This window comes from Notothenia rossii (genome assembly GCF_949606895.1).
Source record: "Notothenia rossii genome assembly, chromosome: 4".
Classification (NCBI taxonomy): Eukaryota; Metazoa; Chordata; class Actinopteri; order Perciformes; family Nototheniidae; genus Notothenia; species Notothenia rossii.
Window position 1 is genome coordinate 41,477,835 of NC_136902.1, and position 14,904 is coordinate 41,492,738.

General features: G+C 41.3%; 1 protein-coding gene across 1 annotated transcript in view; it reads right to left on the reverse strand.

The window, feature by feature from the left end:
• Positions 1 to 14,904, reverse strand: part of prkcz (protein kinase C, zeta) — a 183,747-nt gene that overhangs the window by 9,924 nt on the left and 158,919 nt on the right. Inside the window, exon 14 of the mRNA XM_079673749.1 lies at positions 4,325 to 4,440. Coding sequence (XP_079529875.1) covers positions 4,325 to 4,440 — 116 coding nt within the window. The remainder of the gene's footprint in view (positions 1 to 4,324; positions 4,441 to 14,904) is intronic.

Consider the following 14,904-nt stretch of genomic DNA (forward strand, 5'->3'; position numbering starts at 1 on the left):
AGAGCATGATGGGCATTTATTAAGGCTTCATTAACACGGGGAGATACTGCTGCTCCGTGCTGTTTCAAAACAACATAGTTATTGCTGTACCTGCGTTACACAAGTGTGAAAAGATGGATTCTGTCTCCAAGGACAACCTGGCTGAACTGGTGGTTATTTTACCAAATGCAGACAGCATGAATGACACTGTTTATTTTGAATACAATTCTAAGTATGTCAAGTATGATAGGCGGTACAAATGATTAACAGACATGTACAAATAATAATAGGCCTTCAGCTCTAACATTCCTGAGCACCAGTATGATCTATTGGTATCCTGTATGGAAAAAGCAAAGACATTAAAGCTTTCAGCAGCACTGACGTGTATGTGTGCTCCTCAGGCTTTTAACGGTTCTTATTATGCTTCTAACCAAGTGCCAACAGCGTCTAAAACCTCCATACAGTGACTAAACAAGTGTATTATAATGAATGCAGAGTTTGATTACTCTCTAAAGTTCTATCATTCTCCAAACTTTCTACATTCTACTCTATTTTAGTATGATTAAGTACAACACAGAATGCCCCCGGGGGGAAGTCTGTCAGATAGTTATCACAGGTTTGATTAATCATTGTGTCGAGAGCAGGAAGTGTCAACAGAGATCAGGGAGGCAGAGATCTGAAGCAAGGCCTATTCAGTGTGGATATTTGAAAGCGAACACAGGGATTTCAGCCTTTGCAGACCATTTATGCGCCAAAACCTATAGTAGGGCCTCTTTAAAGGATTTGGTTATCCCATACTTTGTATATGGCATCATAAGGGGTGAAAACACTACACCCCTGTTTGAGATTACAATCCTCTTTTCTTAGAACATTGATGAAATTGCCAGTAAGGATCCCATCTTGGCGTGGGGCATGGCGTACTTAGCTTTGAGTTCAGCTCCTGCTTTTGGTCAGCATGGTTGTTGAGAAATGGTTTGCTAAAATCAGTCCTTTAAAAGCTTTGCAGGGAAAATATAAATATTGGAAAATCAATCCAGCATGGATTGAAATGGAAATGTCGTCTAACATAAGCCTGGCAACAGCTATCGGCATGGCCTGCCAAAGCCTTATGGGATCCATTTTGTGACGGCGCAGAGGGAAACAGGCCGCTTGTGTTTGGGTGCAGCAGAGAGTCTGAAACATGTCTGTTGTTGTGCCAGATCTCTCCAAAGTGAAATCTGAAAAAGAGCTCCTTACAGATCCTGAAGGCTTCATGTTTGCATTGATCAAAACAATGTCTGATGTATAAAGACGTGGATGCTGGGGATTCGCAGGGGAGGAGGATTTCTTTATTGGAGACAGAAGTCTTCTGGGAAGATGGCACAACATCCACCAACTGAAAATACATGTACACTCTGTCAGCTGTACATGTTAACAGTCACATGAGCCGAGTGGAAACATAGTTTGGTTCTGATGGCCGACAACCTGTCTATACAGGATGCTATTTATTAATTGTGACACAATTTAAAAGCAAAGTACACCAATTTAATGTATTTATTCCCAATTGTATTCTTGTTTTATTCAGTTTTGCGTTGGTATTGAGTGTTCTTTTAATTAGGAATGTTACATGTAAATAGAAATAATGTTATAGTTTTTTATCTCTTATTCACTTTTGATGTAACAATAGGCGCGTTCACACCGGAGTGCTTTATATCTTGCTAAATAATTCAAACTTTATTTATATAGCACAACAAAGGTAACATAAAGTGCTTTACAAACCAAAAATAGAAATGAAACAAACCCACCAATGTCTTAGTTCCGTTAGTGCCTGGAATTTTGCGTTCACACAAAAAAGAGAACTTAGTTCTGAGAACTTTTACCCCCATTTGTAGTCCCTGCTAGAGAGGTGGTACTATCCTGTGGAGAAACAAGTACCAATTTCAATTGGCTGGGCGAATTGCAAACCACGCCCCGTAAAATTGTATTTGCTGGCATTAGCATTATTAGCATTACCCCGCGCACCAACGGAGGGAGTATAAGTTATGGCAACACAAAAGAAAAAATGGGAGCGGTGGAGATGAGGAGGTGTCGGCGTTCTGGCGATTTACTCGGAAGGCTTCAGTAGAAGCTGTTTGGAGTCCCAGCAGCTTCTACTGAAGCCAGTCCCCAACTCTCGGGACTTCCGGCTGGGAACTTCCGGCCGGGAACTTCCGGCCGGGAACTTCCGGCCGGGAACATCCGGCGGCAGTATACGCCGTGAAGTGGTTTGCGGCCTGCCTGTAAACCCAAAGCAGAAGAAGAAGTGACGTCAGCGGCTTCATTTGCGTAATCTTTCCTCAGGGAACTTATTCCGGTGTGAACGCGATCTGTATTTAGTGCCATGGGGGTAATAAGTGCAAGCACTAAGTGCGGCAAAGTACTTGGTGTGAAAGCGGCTATCTTACATTTCCCCTCTCTGGGACGCATAAAGGAATTCTAATTCTGATTCTCATCAATCACGAAGCTACGCGTTACTCTGTTTATTACCTGGACATTGGTGGGTTTGTTTCATTTCTATTTTTGGTTTGTGAAGCACTTTATGTCACCTTTGTTGTGCTATATAAATAAAGTTTGAATTATTTAGCAAGATATAAAGAAATGTAAAAATAAATATGGAGGACAGTTTTGAAGAGAGGAAGCAAAGATATATAACAGTAAAAGTCAAACAGAAATGAAAAAGCATTTAACTAACAGACAATACTTTCTTCTTATGATGTTCTTCAGTGATTGCTCCTTTTCAGATGTAAATAATATAGTCTGTGTGGGGGGGCACTACATCATGCTTGTCCCCTCAGGAACTTTTACCTACAGCACTGTTTTTACTTCGCTGGGGGCCGTCGTCACTGCCAATAGTTTCCCCCCATGTGTGACCTCAGCACTCAGCACGTTTCTACATAACTGTTATTCAAACCACGGGGTAACGGGTTGATGTTATAAGAATCCCCCCCTGTGAGCTATGAGTGTCCATCACCTCCTCTAGACCCATAACAGAGAGTCGGAAATCACTAGCCTCCTTCCTTTCTATACCCAGGAGAGAACGCAGCACCTGGGGGTGAATTCAGTAAAGGTTTGCAGGGATAAACTTGTGTGAGTAGGACAAAAAGAAACATGTTATTCTCTTAGTAAAGACAAAGGGTAAAACGCACCGCCAAGCAAATATTGTGCCTGTGTTTCTCTGCTATCGACACATATATCTATGAAACTGACACCGTGGGATTCACAAAGATCAATGCTGGTAGATATATATATATATATATGTCATATGTATAGCATACAGTGTGGTCATACTGTAAGAGAGCTGATAGTCATTTAGGCGCATTTATAAGAGGAGCTCTTATTGTAGGATATAAATGAAAGCTGAATCATGAAAATGACATGCTTCCCTACATATACTTGATTGAAAGTTCATAAGACAATCTCATGAATAAATGAATGGAAAATAAGATTATTATATACAAAATAAAAGAATGATCTCCCTGATTTCCAAATCCTGGTTTTAAATGTTTCCCTTTCCTGTTTCTTAAGTGCCTTCAGAGGGGGTTTGGTGGAAGATATGAATTCAGATAAAGGAAGCATTATCCTCAAGCCCATCCATACTTTACCCATCTGATGCAAGAATATGTCAAATTAGCCTGCACAACTTGATGGCCGTGTCTTGTTTTCATATAATATAGTTTATGAATGGGGCCTTGGGACGGTTGCATGTGATGTTCATTCATTGTGTTAGGAGCAGCCCGTTCCATTCTGTGTGAAGTGTACCCTGAGCGCCGGAGCTGCTGCTGACTCAGCACGGTTGTAATAACATGAATGGAACACCGGCTAGGCAAACAACAACTTTCTGAGTGGAATACAAACTTGACAGCATGATGGTCCTCTGACATTAACCAGTCCCCCCATAGAAATGTGTGTCGCCTAGTAACGCCTGTTTTCAATCGACACTCAAATTATGTCATGGGAAACATTTAATAGCTCGCAGCTTAGACATGGTTTCAAGAAAAGCTGATTATAATATGAGAAATAAGTAACATGTCCGATTACTAACTGATTTCCACTTTTCAACACACAGGTAACATTGCCCAAAACCTAAAACCTGCTCGACTTAGGTAATCCTTTCTAGCTGTCAAACGTATCATCATGTAGCGACTTGAAAAGTCACATAACAAGGAAACAACTGACATAATGACAGACTCGACCTCAGGCACATTTCAAGTCCCTGCAAAGAGATCTTCATTCCAAAGAGCAACGTTTTATTACACCGCTTTGGGATATTCTCACAGGGCTTCAGCGGTTTGACTTTAATTAAACTTCTGCAACAGGCGGTACTTACTCATCGTCTGGTGTTAGCTGCACTGGTTCATTAGTAAACTGCGTGTCAAAGTTCTCGAGGCCGTAGTCGTCAGTGATTTGAGGTTTGAAGGGCGGCGTCATCTCTTTCTTCTCCAGCTGAGGGAAACAAACACATAAAGCTGCTGTTATACATAAAACATTTTTAACTAAACAATGGAGAGTGAGGACGATGTGGAGAAAGAAAATATGGAAAACAAAAATAAATAATGTGGTTTAAGCTTTAACGCCGGGCATTGATTTGCTGTGTGGAAACCTGCAGAGAGCCTTGAACAGAAGCAGCACTAACTACCTGAAGATGTGGAGTCTGATTTGAGCTCACACTTGTGACATGTGCAGTCTTTATAATGAATGAAGCAAGCTTTGTCAAACTGAAGGACAGTAGAAATGTTGCTGCATCACCAACTTGCAAACTACTTATTTATTATTCAATGTTCAGGATTATTTTTGTGATAATTTGCACAAAACATAAACAAATTTAAGATTCTATTTAATATGTTGGCAAAAATTATGTTAAAATTCCTGTCTTTTAAGAAATGGAAAAGCATGTGTTTTGATGAGGTATTCATTTGTTACTAATTATACACGTTTACTCTCTTGGCTTTGTCACTACTCTACTGCCACACACAATTAGTAAGTCTGTTGTAGTGGCAAACACAGACATACAAATGGCCGCCACTCTGACCCTCCTGTTATGTTGATTTGAGAATTTCCGCTCTACTCTCATTCAAGTTTTGTAATTAAGCTTTCTTTCTGGGCATGCTAACAATATTTCCGAACCTTAACGGAGACTACAACATGTTGAAGTTGTTCTCTACTCTTCTCATTTGTTTTGAAAAAAACTCTCCAAAACCTCCTCTTTCAGACTGTGGAGCTATCCAAACCATTACAGCCTCCTGAGCCTGGCTATAAGCAGGGTGTGTATTGTGTGTGTGTCAAAGAGTGTCATATTCTCCTTCTGTGCCAAAGACCTTCATTATTGTCCAACAACTATTAAAACACATCACTGAGCCACACTGGCTCTCCTTTGTTACCACTCACACACTGCAGTTTATTTGTCATGCAATCCCACACGCACACACACACGCACACACGCACACAGTCACACACACACGCACACACACACACACACACACACACACACACACACACACACACACACACACACACACACACACACACACACACACACACACACACACACACACACACACACACACACACACACACACACACACACACACACACACACACACACACACACACACACACACACACACACACACACACACACACACACACACATTCCTACTGCCAAAGATTCTAGTGACCAACTGTTTCAGAAAATGAATGAACTTTTTATAATTTACATATGTGAGAGGTTTTTTAAAAGTTACATCTCAAGTATAGGAACCAATGATCTTGGAGCAAAGAGATGAAACTGGATATGAGAAAGTATTAAGAGAGAGACAAGCCTGCTAGCTTTATACATAAGCACTCAGAGATTATTTAAAGAGGCCCTATTCTGCCTTGAGGGGTGTTCCCTCTCCTGTAGTGTGTCATACAGGTTTTTGTGCATTTCAATGGTCTGCAGAGGCTACACTTTCTGTGTTCCCCCCACTGACTGAGACTCCATTTGGCTCCTTTGTTTACTTCCATTAAATAATGACATTCACGTTTCTATTGGCTAAAGCTCTGACACATTGAACACTAAGTGGCGGGACATCTCTAAGCGGTTGACCAATTACAACAGAGTCAGCCAGCTAACCAATCAGAGCAGACAGAACATCAGCAGGAGAGGACTCTTTAAAGTTGAGACACTACATACTGATATACACCTGAACATCAGCAGGAGAGAACTATTTAAAGAAGAGACACTACATACTGATATACACCTGAACATCAGCAGGAGAGGACTCTTTAAAGTAGAGACACTACATACTGATATACACCTGAACATCAGCAGGAGAGGACTCTTTAAAGTAGAGACACTACATACTGATCAACACCTGAACATCAGCAGGAGAGGACTCTTTAAAGTAGAGACACTACATACTGATATACACCTGAACATCAGCAGGAGAGGACTCTTTAAAGTAGAGACACTACATACTGATATACACCTGAACATCAGCAGGAGAGGACTCTTTAAAGTGGAGACACTACATACTGATATACACCTGAACATCAGCAGGAGAGGACTATTTAAAGAAGAGACACTAAATACTGATATACACCTGAACATCAGCAGGAGAGGACTCTTTAAAGTAGAGACACTACATACTGATATACACCTAAACATCAGCAGGAGAGGACTCTTTAAAGTAGAGACACTACATACTGATCAACACCTGAACATCAGCAGGAGAGGACTCTTTAAAGTAGAGACACTACATACTGATTTACACCTGAACATCAGCAGGAGAGGACTCTTTAAAGTAGACAGTACATACTGATATGAACCTGAACATCAGCAGGAGAGGACTCTTTAAATTAGAGACACTACATACTGATATACACCTGAACATCAGCAGGAGAGGACTCTTTAAAGTAGAGACACTACATCCTGATATAGAGAACCGCAGTTACGCGTCGTAAAACCCGGAAGTAAACTTCTTCCGGTTCCTTCTTGAAAAGCCAATGCAATTTCTCCATAGGATTTTGGAAAATAGCTCGAAATAAGTTCTGTGGTTGGCACACATTTAAGAGAGGGATCACATTTTGCTCAGCCGGATAATCTCCACATGTCAACCCTACTTTTATAATTTTTGAATCATAAATCTAGTCGCCAAAAGCGAAATGCTAACGTTATGCTATAGACGAACTACAAGCCAGTACAGCAGCAGGGTCGCACGACTTCAACGTCACGCCAACTTAAGATCGTTTCAACTGACTTGCACTGAAACTGCACTTTGAACACTTTAAATATATAAACATTTTAAACTGTATACCCCGGTTATCTATAATCTAGGCCCTTTTTGTTTTGTTTAATGTATACCACGTTTATCTAGGCCCTTTTTGTTTTATGTATACATGTCACACTCAAGCCCGCCTTAACCTGCCAACAGGCCCTGGGGCTGATAGTTTTTGTAGGCCCCCTATTTAAACAACAAATCAAAGTCATTTATAGCCTCGGCAGGCTCTGTGATCGCACTTCTCCACTCTGCTCTACACGCGCCTGGTCCTCTCCTCCATATGAGTGACGTATCGGGCCTCCCTCATGTATTTGTCCGGTTGCCGTTGGCTCCCCTCCACGTAGCAAGTCCTCGTCGTCCTCTCCATCTCCTCCAACAGATAATGTCCCTCCTGTCTGTTTTTCCTCTCCCGCTACTCCATCGCTATCAGAACCAGACGGCCTACTTGTCTCCGAGGCCCCGCGGCCGGCACCGCTACCGCTCGGTACAGAACTCATCTGTCCTTCCTCCTCATCCTGGCCTACAGCTTTAAAATAACCTGTAAGCGTCGGCATTTTTTGTAACAGCTGCTTGTCTCGAAACTCCTTTTCCCTCAACAATTTCCTTTTCCGAGTGCCACTCTCAAACTTTTTCTTCACTCAATCACTCGCAATTTGAATAAGTCACATGTGAAACATATTCTCATTCTGACGTGTGTGTGTTTGTGTATATTTGCGTTTGTGTGTATTGTGTTTGTTTCCCGGGGAAAACCCTCACGAGAAACATCGGCTGTTGTTATGCCTGCTGTGACGTCAAGTTACTCCGTTTTCCGCTTGTAATTATGCCGTTACAAGCTTCAAAGTTGTATTTATCATCTGAATTTGCCGAAACAAGTTTAATATTCTGAAAGCCAAGACTTTGTTTTTTTTAAATCAGATGAAAACAAACTGTAACGGACCTTGCTGTGTTATCTATCATTACTCTACGTCTTACAATAATAATTTCAGTGGAGGGAGGGGGGCGGCGCTGTGGAATAGCAGAGTGGCGAGGGAGAGCTGTCGTCTTCCCTTTACAAGATTCAAAAATGTATTTATCGTGTGATTTTGGAAATGAAAGTTTCCTATTCTGAAAGCCAAGAATTTGTTTATTTAAAAAAAACAAAAAACACCCGAAATAAAAAAAAAAGATTTATTTTTTTATTTTTTTAATTGGTTCATGATAGGCCCCCGATCTCCGTAGGCCCCTGGGCTTCAGCCCAGGTCAGCCCGTGCATTAAGGCGGCCCTGGTCACACTGTGGGAAACGATATTTCGATATTTCTGGATGTATAACACATGTAGAATTTTTGACAATAAAGCTGAATTTGACTTTTGCGTGCTTGCATATATTAACAAAGCTTTTCATTTTAGCCACACTGAATTTAACTAGAAGTCATGGCTGTGTCAATTACCAGTCTGATATCGTTTTACAAAGATGACAAGAAGAGTGTAGATAGGAGAGAACCACTACAAGTCAGGACACGTAAAACAGTGCAGCCTAGATGAAGGTGTGCTTACCGGTGTTGTCAGGGCTAGCATGAGGGACAAGGTTTATAGTGTCGGTGACTAATGATAGCAAGAGTACCGTTAACCTAGAGTTAATTTATTCACATTAATTCCCATCAACAAATCAAGTTTATTTATATAGCACTTTTCAACACAAGGCAATTCAAAGTGCTTTACAAAAAATGAAAGATATTAAGAAAATGGCATTTAAAATCAGTCATTAAAAAGAAAAGCTCATAAAATAAACATTAAAAGAAAAAATACATGGATAAAAGTTACAGTGCAGTCTAAGATATGAATAGTTCAATTAAAAGCAGCGACAAAAAGAAAAGTCTTCAGCCTGGATTTAAAAGTAGTAAGAGTTGCAGCGGACCTGCTGGTTTCTGGGAGTTTGTTCCAGATATTTGGAGCATAATAACTGAACGCTGCTTTACCATGTTTAGTTCTGACTCTGGGGACAGAAAGCTGACCAGTCCCTGAAGACCTGAGAGATCTGGATGGTTCATCATTTAGCAGGAGGTCAGAAATGCATTTGGGTCCTAAACCATTCAGTGCTTTATAAACAGCAGCAGTATTTTGAAATCTATTCTTTGACACACAGGAAGCCAGTGTAAAGACTTCAGAACTGGAGCGATGTGATCCACTTTCTTAGTGTTAGTGAGGACTCGAGCAGCGGCGTTCTGAATCAGCTGCAGCTTTCTAATAGATTTTTTAGTGAGACCTGTGAAGACACCATTGCAGTAGTCCAGTCTACTGAAGATAAAAGCATGGACATGTTTTTCCAAATCCTGCTGTGACATTAGTCTTTTAATCCTAGATATGTTCTTTAGGTGATAGTAAGCTGATTTAGTAACTGTTTTAATGTGACTGTTGAAACCAATAACCAATTTAACCCGCTGACAAGAGAGCACACTTCCGAAGATCGTGACTGGCCGAGGGACAGACTCGGGGGCAGGTTTTCAGAAATTTCTTGGCTTCTCTCCCCCGAGCCAGAAGAGGAACACTACAGCTTGGAAACACTTACTGTTCCTGAAATTATCAAACATGTTGGGCATCAGGGACCTGAGGCAATTGTGGCAAGCATGGCAAAGTCTGAAGAGCAACAGAGGGCAATTCAGGTGGCTACCACTGGTCAGCGAACCAACCCAAACCGGCATTTGTTCAGGAAAAGAAGGTTGACTGCCAGCAACTTTGGAGCTGTCCTGAGGTCAAAGCGTGTGACTGCTTCCTTTATTGCCAGGCTGCTAGGGCAACAACATGCCCTTGATGGTGTTTTGTCTGTACAGTGGGGGACTATGAATGAATGTGAGGGCGTCAGGGCATTCACCACTGCAACCCAGATGCAGGTCCATGAGTCAGATTTGTGGCTCTCCCTATCAGGATTGTTGGGGGCATCTCCAGATGGACTGGTAGGGTCTTCCGCTGTGCTGGAGTTAAAGTGTCCCTACGGAGTCAGGGAAATGACAATTAGTGAAGCATTGCAAATCAAGGGCTTCTGTGTCAGTAAGGAAGGAGAAACATTCAGCCTGCGTGAGGAACATCCTTATTGGCACCAAGTGCAAGGTCAGCTTCACCTCACTGCAAGAAAGAAGAAGAAATAAAAAAATTGTGAATTGTTTTTAATTTATTATTATAATTTACTCGCCTTTGCAATGTTGTGGTTGTTAGAGTGTTAGGTTTCCTGTCAGCTCCTCTGTTGGGAAGATATAAAATATAGTTTCATGGAAGTCACACCGTGACATATACTGTAAGAGCATTAAGACATACAGTACATAGGCTAAAACAAAACATCTAAAGATATAACCTTGCACTTTGATAAGTCTCATGAACATTTTCACTATTTTGACATTTTTATAGATGAAAATTGAATTAAAGAAATAAATGGTAGATTAATCCATATTGAAAATAGGTGTCAGCTGCTACACTAATTATAATAGTTATATTTTTTAATTAATTAAGATAAGATATTACTGTGTTGATCCCAATTCGGGAAATGTTTGTGTTGCAGCAGCATAACAAGAAAAACAAAATATAAGTTATTATATATACAAAAGTATGTGAATATTAAATTGAATATAAATATTAAATGTACATGTGATTTTACGTCCAAGAGAAGCTATGGAGCCGAGAGTTCTCTGCCAGCCAGAGGTGATTTGTTATTAGTTCAATATGTCAAACTGATTTCCCTGACTACAATCTTTAGTTACATGGTGAAACCTTATGCTGCTTGTACTAATTAGACTTATCATATAAGCCACGCAGGTTTTAATAGGATGTATTCATTATCTTTACTTATGTTGCGGTCTTTTGAGAGGCGCCATCTCTAAAACGGCGATACAGTCACTACCCATCATTTACATTTCACCGTGACATGGACAAAAATGTAACGTCAGCTTACCTCATGGCACGAATCCAGACTCTCCTTCGGAAAACATTGGCCGGGAAACGATAGAACAAGCACGTTTCATGCGAAGACCTGTGGCTGCAACCCGGAGCAAAGCAACAAACCATTGCGTAGCTAACTAGTAGCGCTAGCTTTAGCTAACGTTAGCTAACGAAACGAACTGCAGAGTAAAATTGGAAAACACTGGTAATTAATTATTCTATAATTTGTACTACGGTGTTAAAAACGACAATTTCAAAAATACAGATTCTAATGGTCAGATATAGATATACAGATACTACAGATAGGCATGTACTTGCTTTCAAGCAGAACACAGGGGAAAACAAACTTAGCGGGAGTGTTTACGTGTTCGGCGTAATGACTTACAACGGCCTCGACAATTTCTGTAGTCCTATTCAGCCACTCGGTAACAACCATCGTTTTTCAGACACGTAAACTCTTCAAAAATCCCCAGTGGGGTCACTGCTGATGTATTTAATGTCGTAGAACAAAACTTGATTCATCTCTTAAATTTGTGTCAACCACAGACCTTATTTCGAGCTATTTTCCAAAACCCTATGGAAAAAATGCATTGCTTTTTGAGGAAGGAACCGGAAGTGCTAAAAATGCTAACTTACTTCCGGGTTTTATACACCTGAACAACAGCAGGAGAGGACTCTTTAAAGTAGAGACACTACATACTGATATACACCTGAACATCAGCAAGAGAGGACTCTTTAAAGTAGAGACACTACATACTGATATACACCTGAACATCAGCAAGAGAGGACTCTTTAAAGTAGAGACACTATATACTGATATACACCTGAACATCAGCAGGATAGGACTCTTTAAAGTATAGACACTACATACTGATATACACCTGAACATCAGCAGGAGAGGACTCTTTAAAGTATAGACAATACATACTGATATACACCTGAACATCAGCAGGAGAGGACTCTTTAAAGTAGAGACAATACATACTGATATACACCTGAACATCAGCATGGTGGGGCCCCTTTGCTGTTTTCAAATGAAGAAAAAGTTGAATGTAAAAATTGTTAATGGGTGTGTGACTATAGTTTATCACACAGTATTATTTTAAAACAATAAAAAAGTACCCCCATTTGCCCATAACAAATGTAGCATACAGTACATCAGCAGGCGTGGACACATGGTCATATCTGCTGCAGCACCGTGGGGATATTTCTGAGTGGAAATGAAGGCATGAGTGAAAAACAACAGAATGGAGGAGGCTGAGGCAGCGAGTAATTGTGCCCGAGTGACTCAGCCAGCAGAGTTTTTGTGTGCTTTGTTTCCATGGTTTCCCATCGTTACCTCATCCTGTTAAAATGTGCTCTGAGGACATTTTCTGAGAACACAGTGAAGTCAGACCCCACGTACACAGGGCTGCTCCGCATGCTGCTCTGGTCCTTTCCTCACTGAGAGAATATACACATTTACTGTCTGATAGTTGACATACAGTATAGGAATATACACTATTCATATGTCAACAGGTGAATCATGTTATTCAGATGTAAATAGAGTCTTTGATTGTTTTTTCTCATGAATCTGGAAAAAAGACAATACTTTATTCAATTTGTTGTCAAAAAAACAGACTAACAATAATGAAGATATGTGCATTCTGAAATGCCTTTGCAATGAAAGATGGCAGTAAGGGTTAGGGTCCTGGTTAGCTTAGGATACTTTTTGTGTATGTAGAGTGGTGCAGAAACGAGTCCTAAAACCAGCAAATAACTTTTTACCACTTCCGGTTCCCTTGTCTCAAAGTCAACAGCTTTTTGAATGTGTTTGTGGTTAGAAGCCTTAAATAAGATTTACTGAACACAAGCTGAAGAGATTCCGAATGTCTGAAACTTCTATGTGTGATGGAAACGGCGGTTCCTAACAGGTGACTACAAGAGACTATTAAACGCCAGAGCTAATTTAGTATAATAGACCAGAATCCAATGAGGACATCTCATTGGTCTTTGTAGAGGAAAACCTTTGGGATGCTAACTTCAGGGTCGGCCTACAGAAATGTGTAATCACTGCACCACTCGTGCACTCTAAACACTGTAAGTCATTGAAGTAAGTGTTAATGAAGTGTTAAGGTTGCATTTACAGAAGATTACAACTCATTATTTTGAGTAAGCAAGTCATGAATTCTGAAAAGAGACAATGCTGTTTTTTGAATGTATTTTTTGAACCTTTAAGCAGAGTGCCATCTACTTCGTTTAGAGAAGGAGACATCTCTCCTGCCGTAATCTGCAACACTACATTAATAAATAGCACAACAGAAAAGAGTGTATTTGATATGAGGGTGAACTGGCCTTTTCAACACCAACATTTCATATTAGAACATATATTTTTTTAAAGCATATTTTTGCTAAGGTATAAATACTGTTGAGGAATCTATTAAGCACTCACAAGTTGCTTTCCAGTTCCACTTCTTGTTTGTCAGTTGTTTTCTGAGTGTGTGTGTGTTTAGTTCTCCTGCTGGTTTCTGCAGCAGTTTCTGTGCTTCGTTAGTGTTATTGGTTCAAAGTGCTTTGCGGGAACAACTTCAAACAAACAAACAACTCAAAACAACTCCATTTCTCTTTATAGCTCTTCCTATCGCTCCCTCGTCAGCAAATTGGCCCACCTTCCCCCGGTCTCTCTTTCTCTCTCTCTCTCTGCTAATTTCTTATTTTCGTAGCTTTTTCAGCGCCTACCTACACTCCTCTGTCAGTTTCACCCCCTCACATCCTGTCTCCATCTTCCTCCTCTCCGTTTGTCTGTGTCTTACTCATTGTCAATTCTTTCATCTATTTCACATCCCTCTCCTCCTACTTTCCCCAGTCTGTCTGATGTGTTGTTGGGCAGGCTGAAGCGCACGCACGCACGCACGCACGCACGCACGCACGCACGCACGCACGCACGCACGCACGCACGCACGCACGCACGCACGCACGCACGCACGCACGCACGCACGCACGCACGCACGCACGCACGCACGCACGCACACACACACACACACACACACACACACACACACACACACACACACACACACACACACACACACACACACACACACACACACACACACACACACACACTGACAGGTGCTCTGATCAGAGAACTCATGGATCGCCTGTATAGCCCTTGCGCTCAGTTACCTCTTTCATGTGCCCCTCTGGCCTCAGGGGCACTCTCCCTGTATGTGTGTGTGTGTGTGTGTGTGTGTGTGTGTGTGTGTGTGTGTGTGTGTGTGTGTGTGTGTGTGTGCGTGTGCGTGTGCGTGTGCGTGTGTGTGTGTGTGTGTGTGTGTGTGTGTGTGTGTGTGTATGTGACAGGATTGGACGATCTAAGGCAGTCGTTGAGGTGACTTCAGATTTACCACAGTCCACAGATGTGAAACCTTGCCTCACACACTTACAAATGCATCACTTAATCACACACTCTGAGTGGTGCTTCAGCTGTGGAAGCACATCTCCATGTGAACAAGGAGATTAACATAAGAGAGGCCAAGTGCCCTCACTTCACGGCTGTTTTGTAATCTGGAAGTGAAATATTTTCCAGAATATCTGCACACACACACAGAAACATGTCAGTGTTTTTGAACGCAGCCTGCTCTTACATTTCTGGTGTGCTGTGTGAACAGGTTTTTGATTTGGTGTGTTACTTCAAGTGCTGCAAACATGGCAACACTATGTTGACAGAGTCAAATGAGCCCACAAGTACGAGTAGTGAGT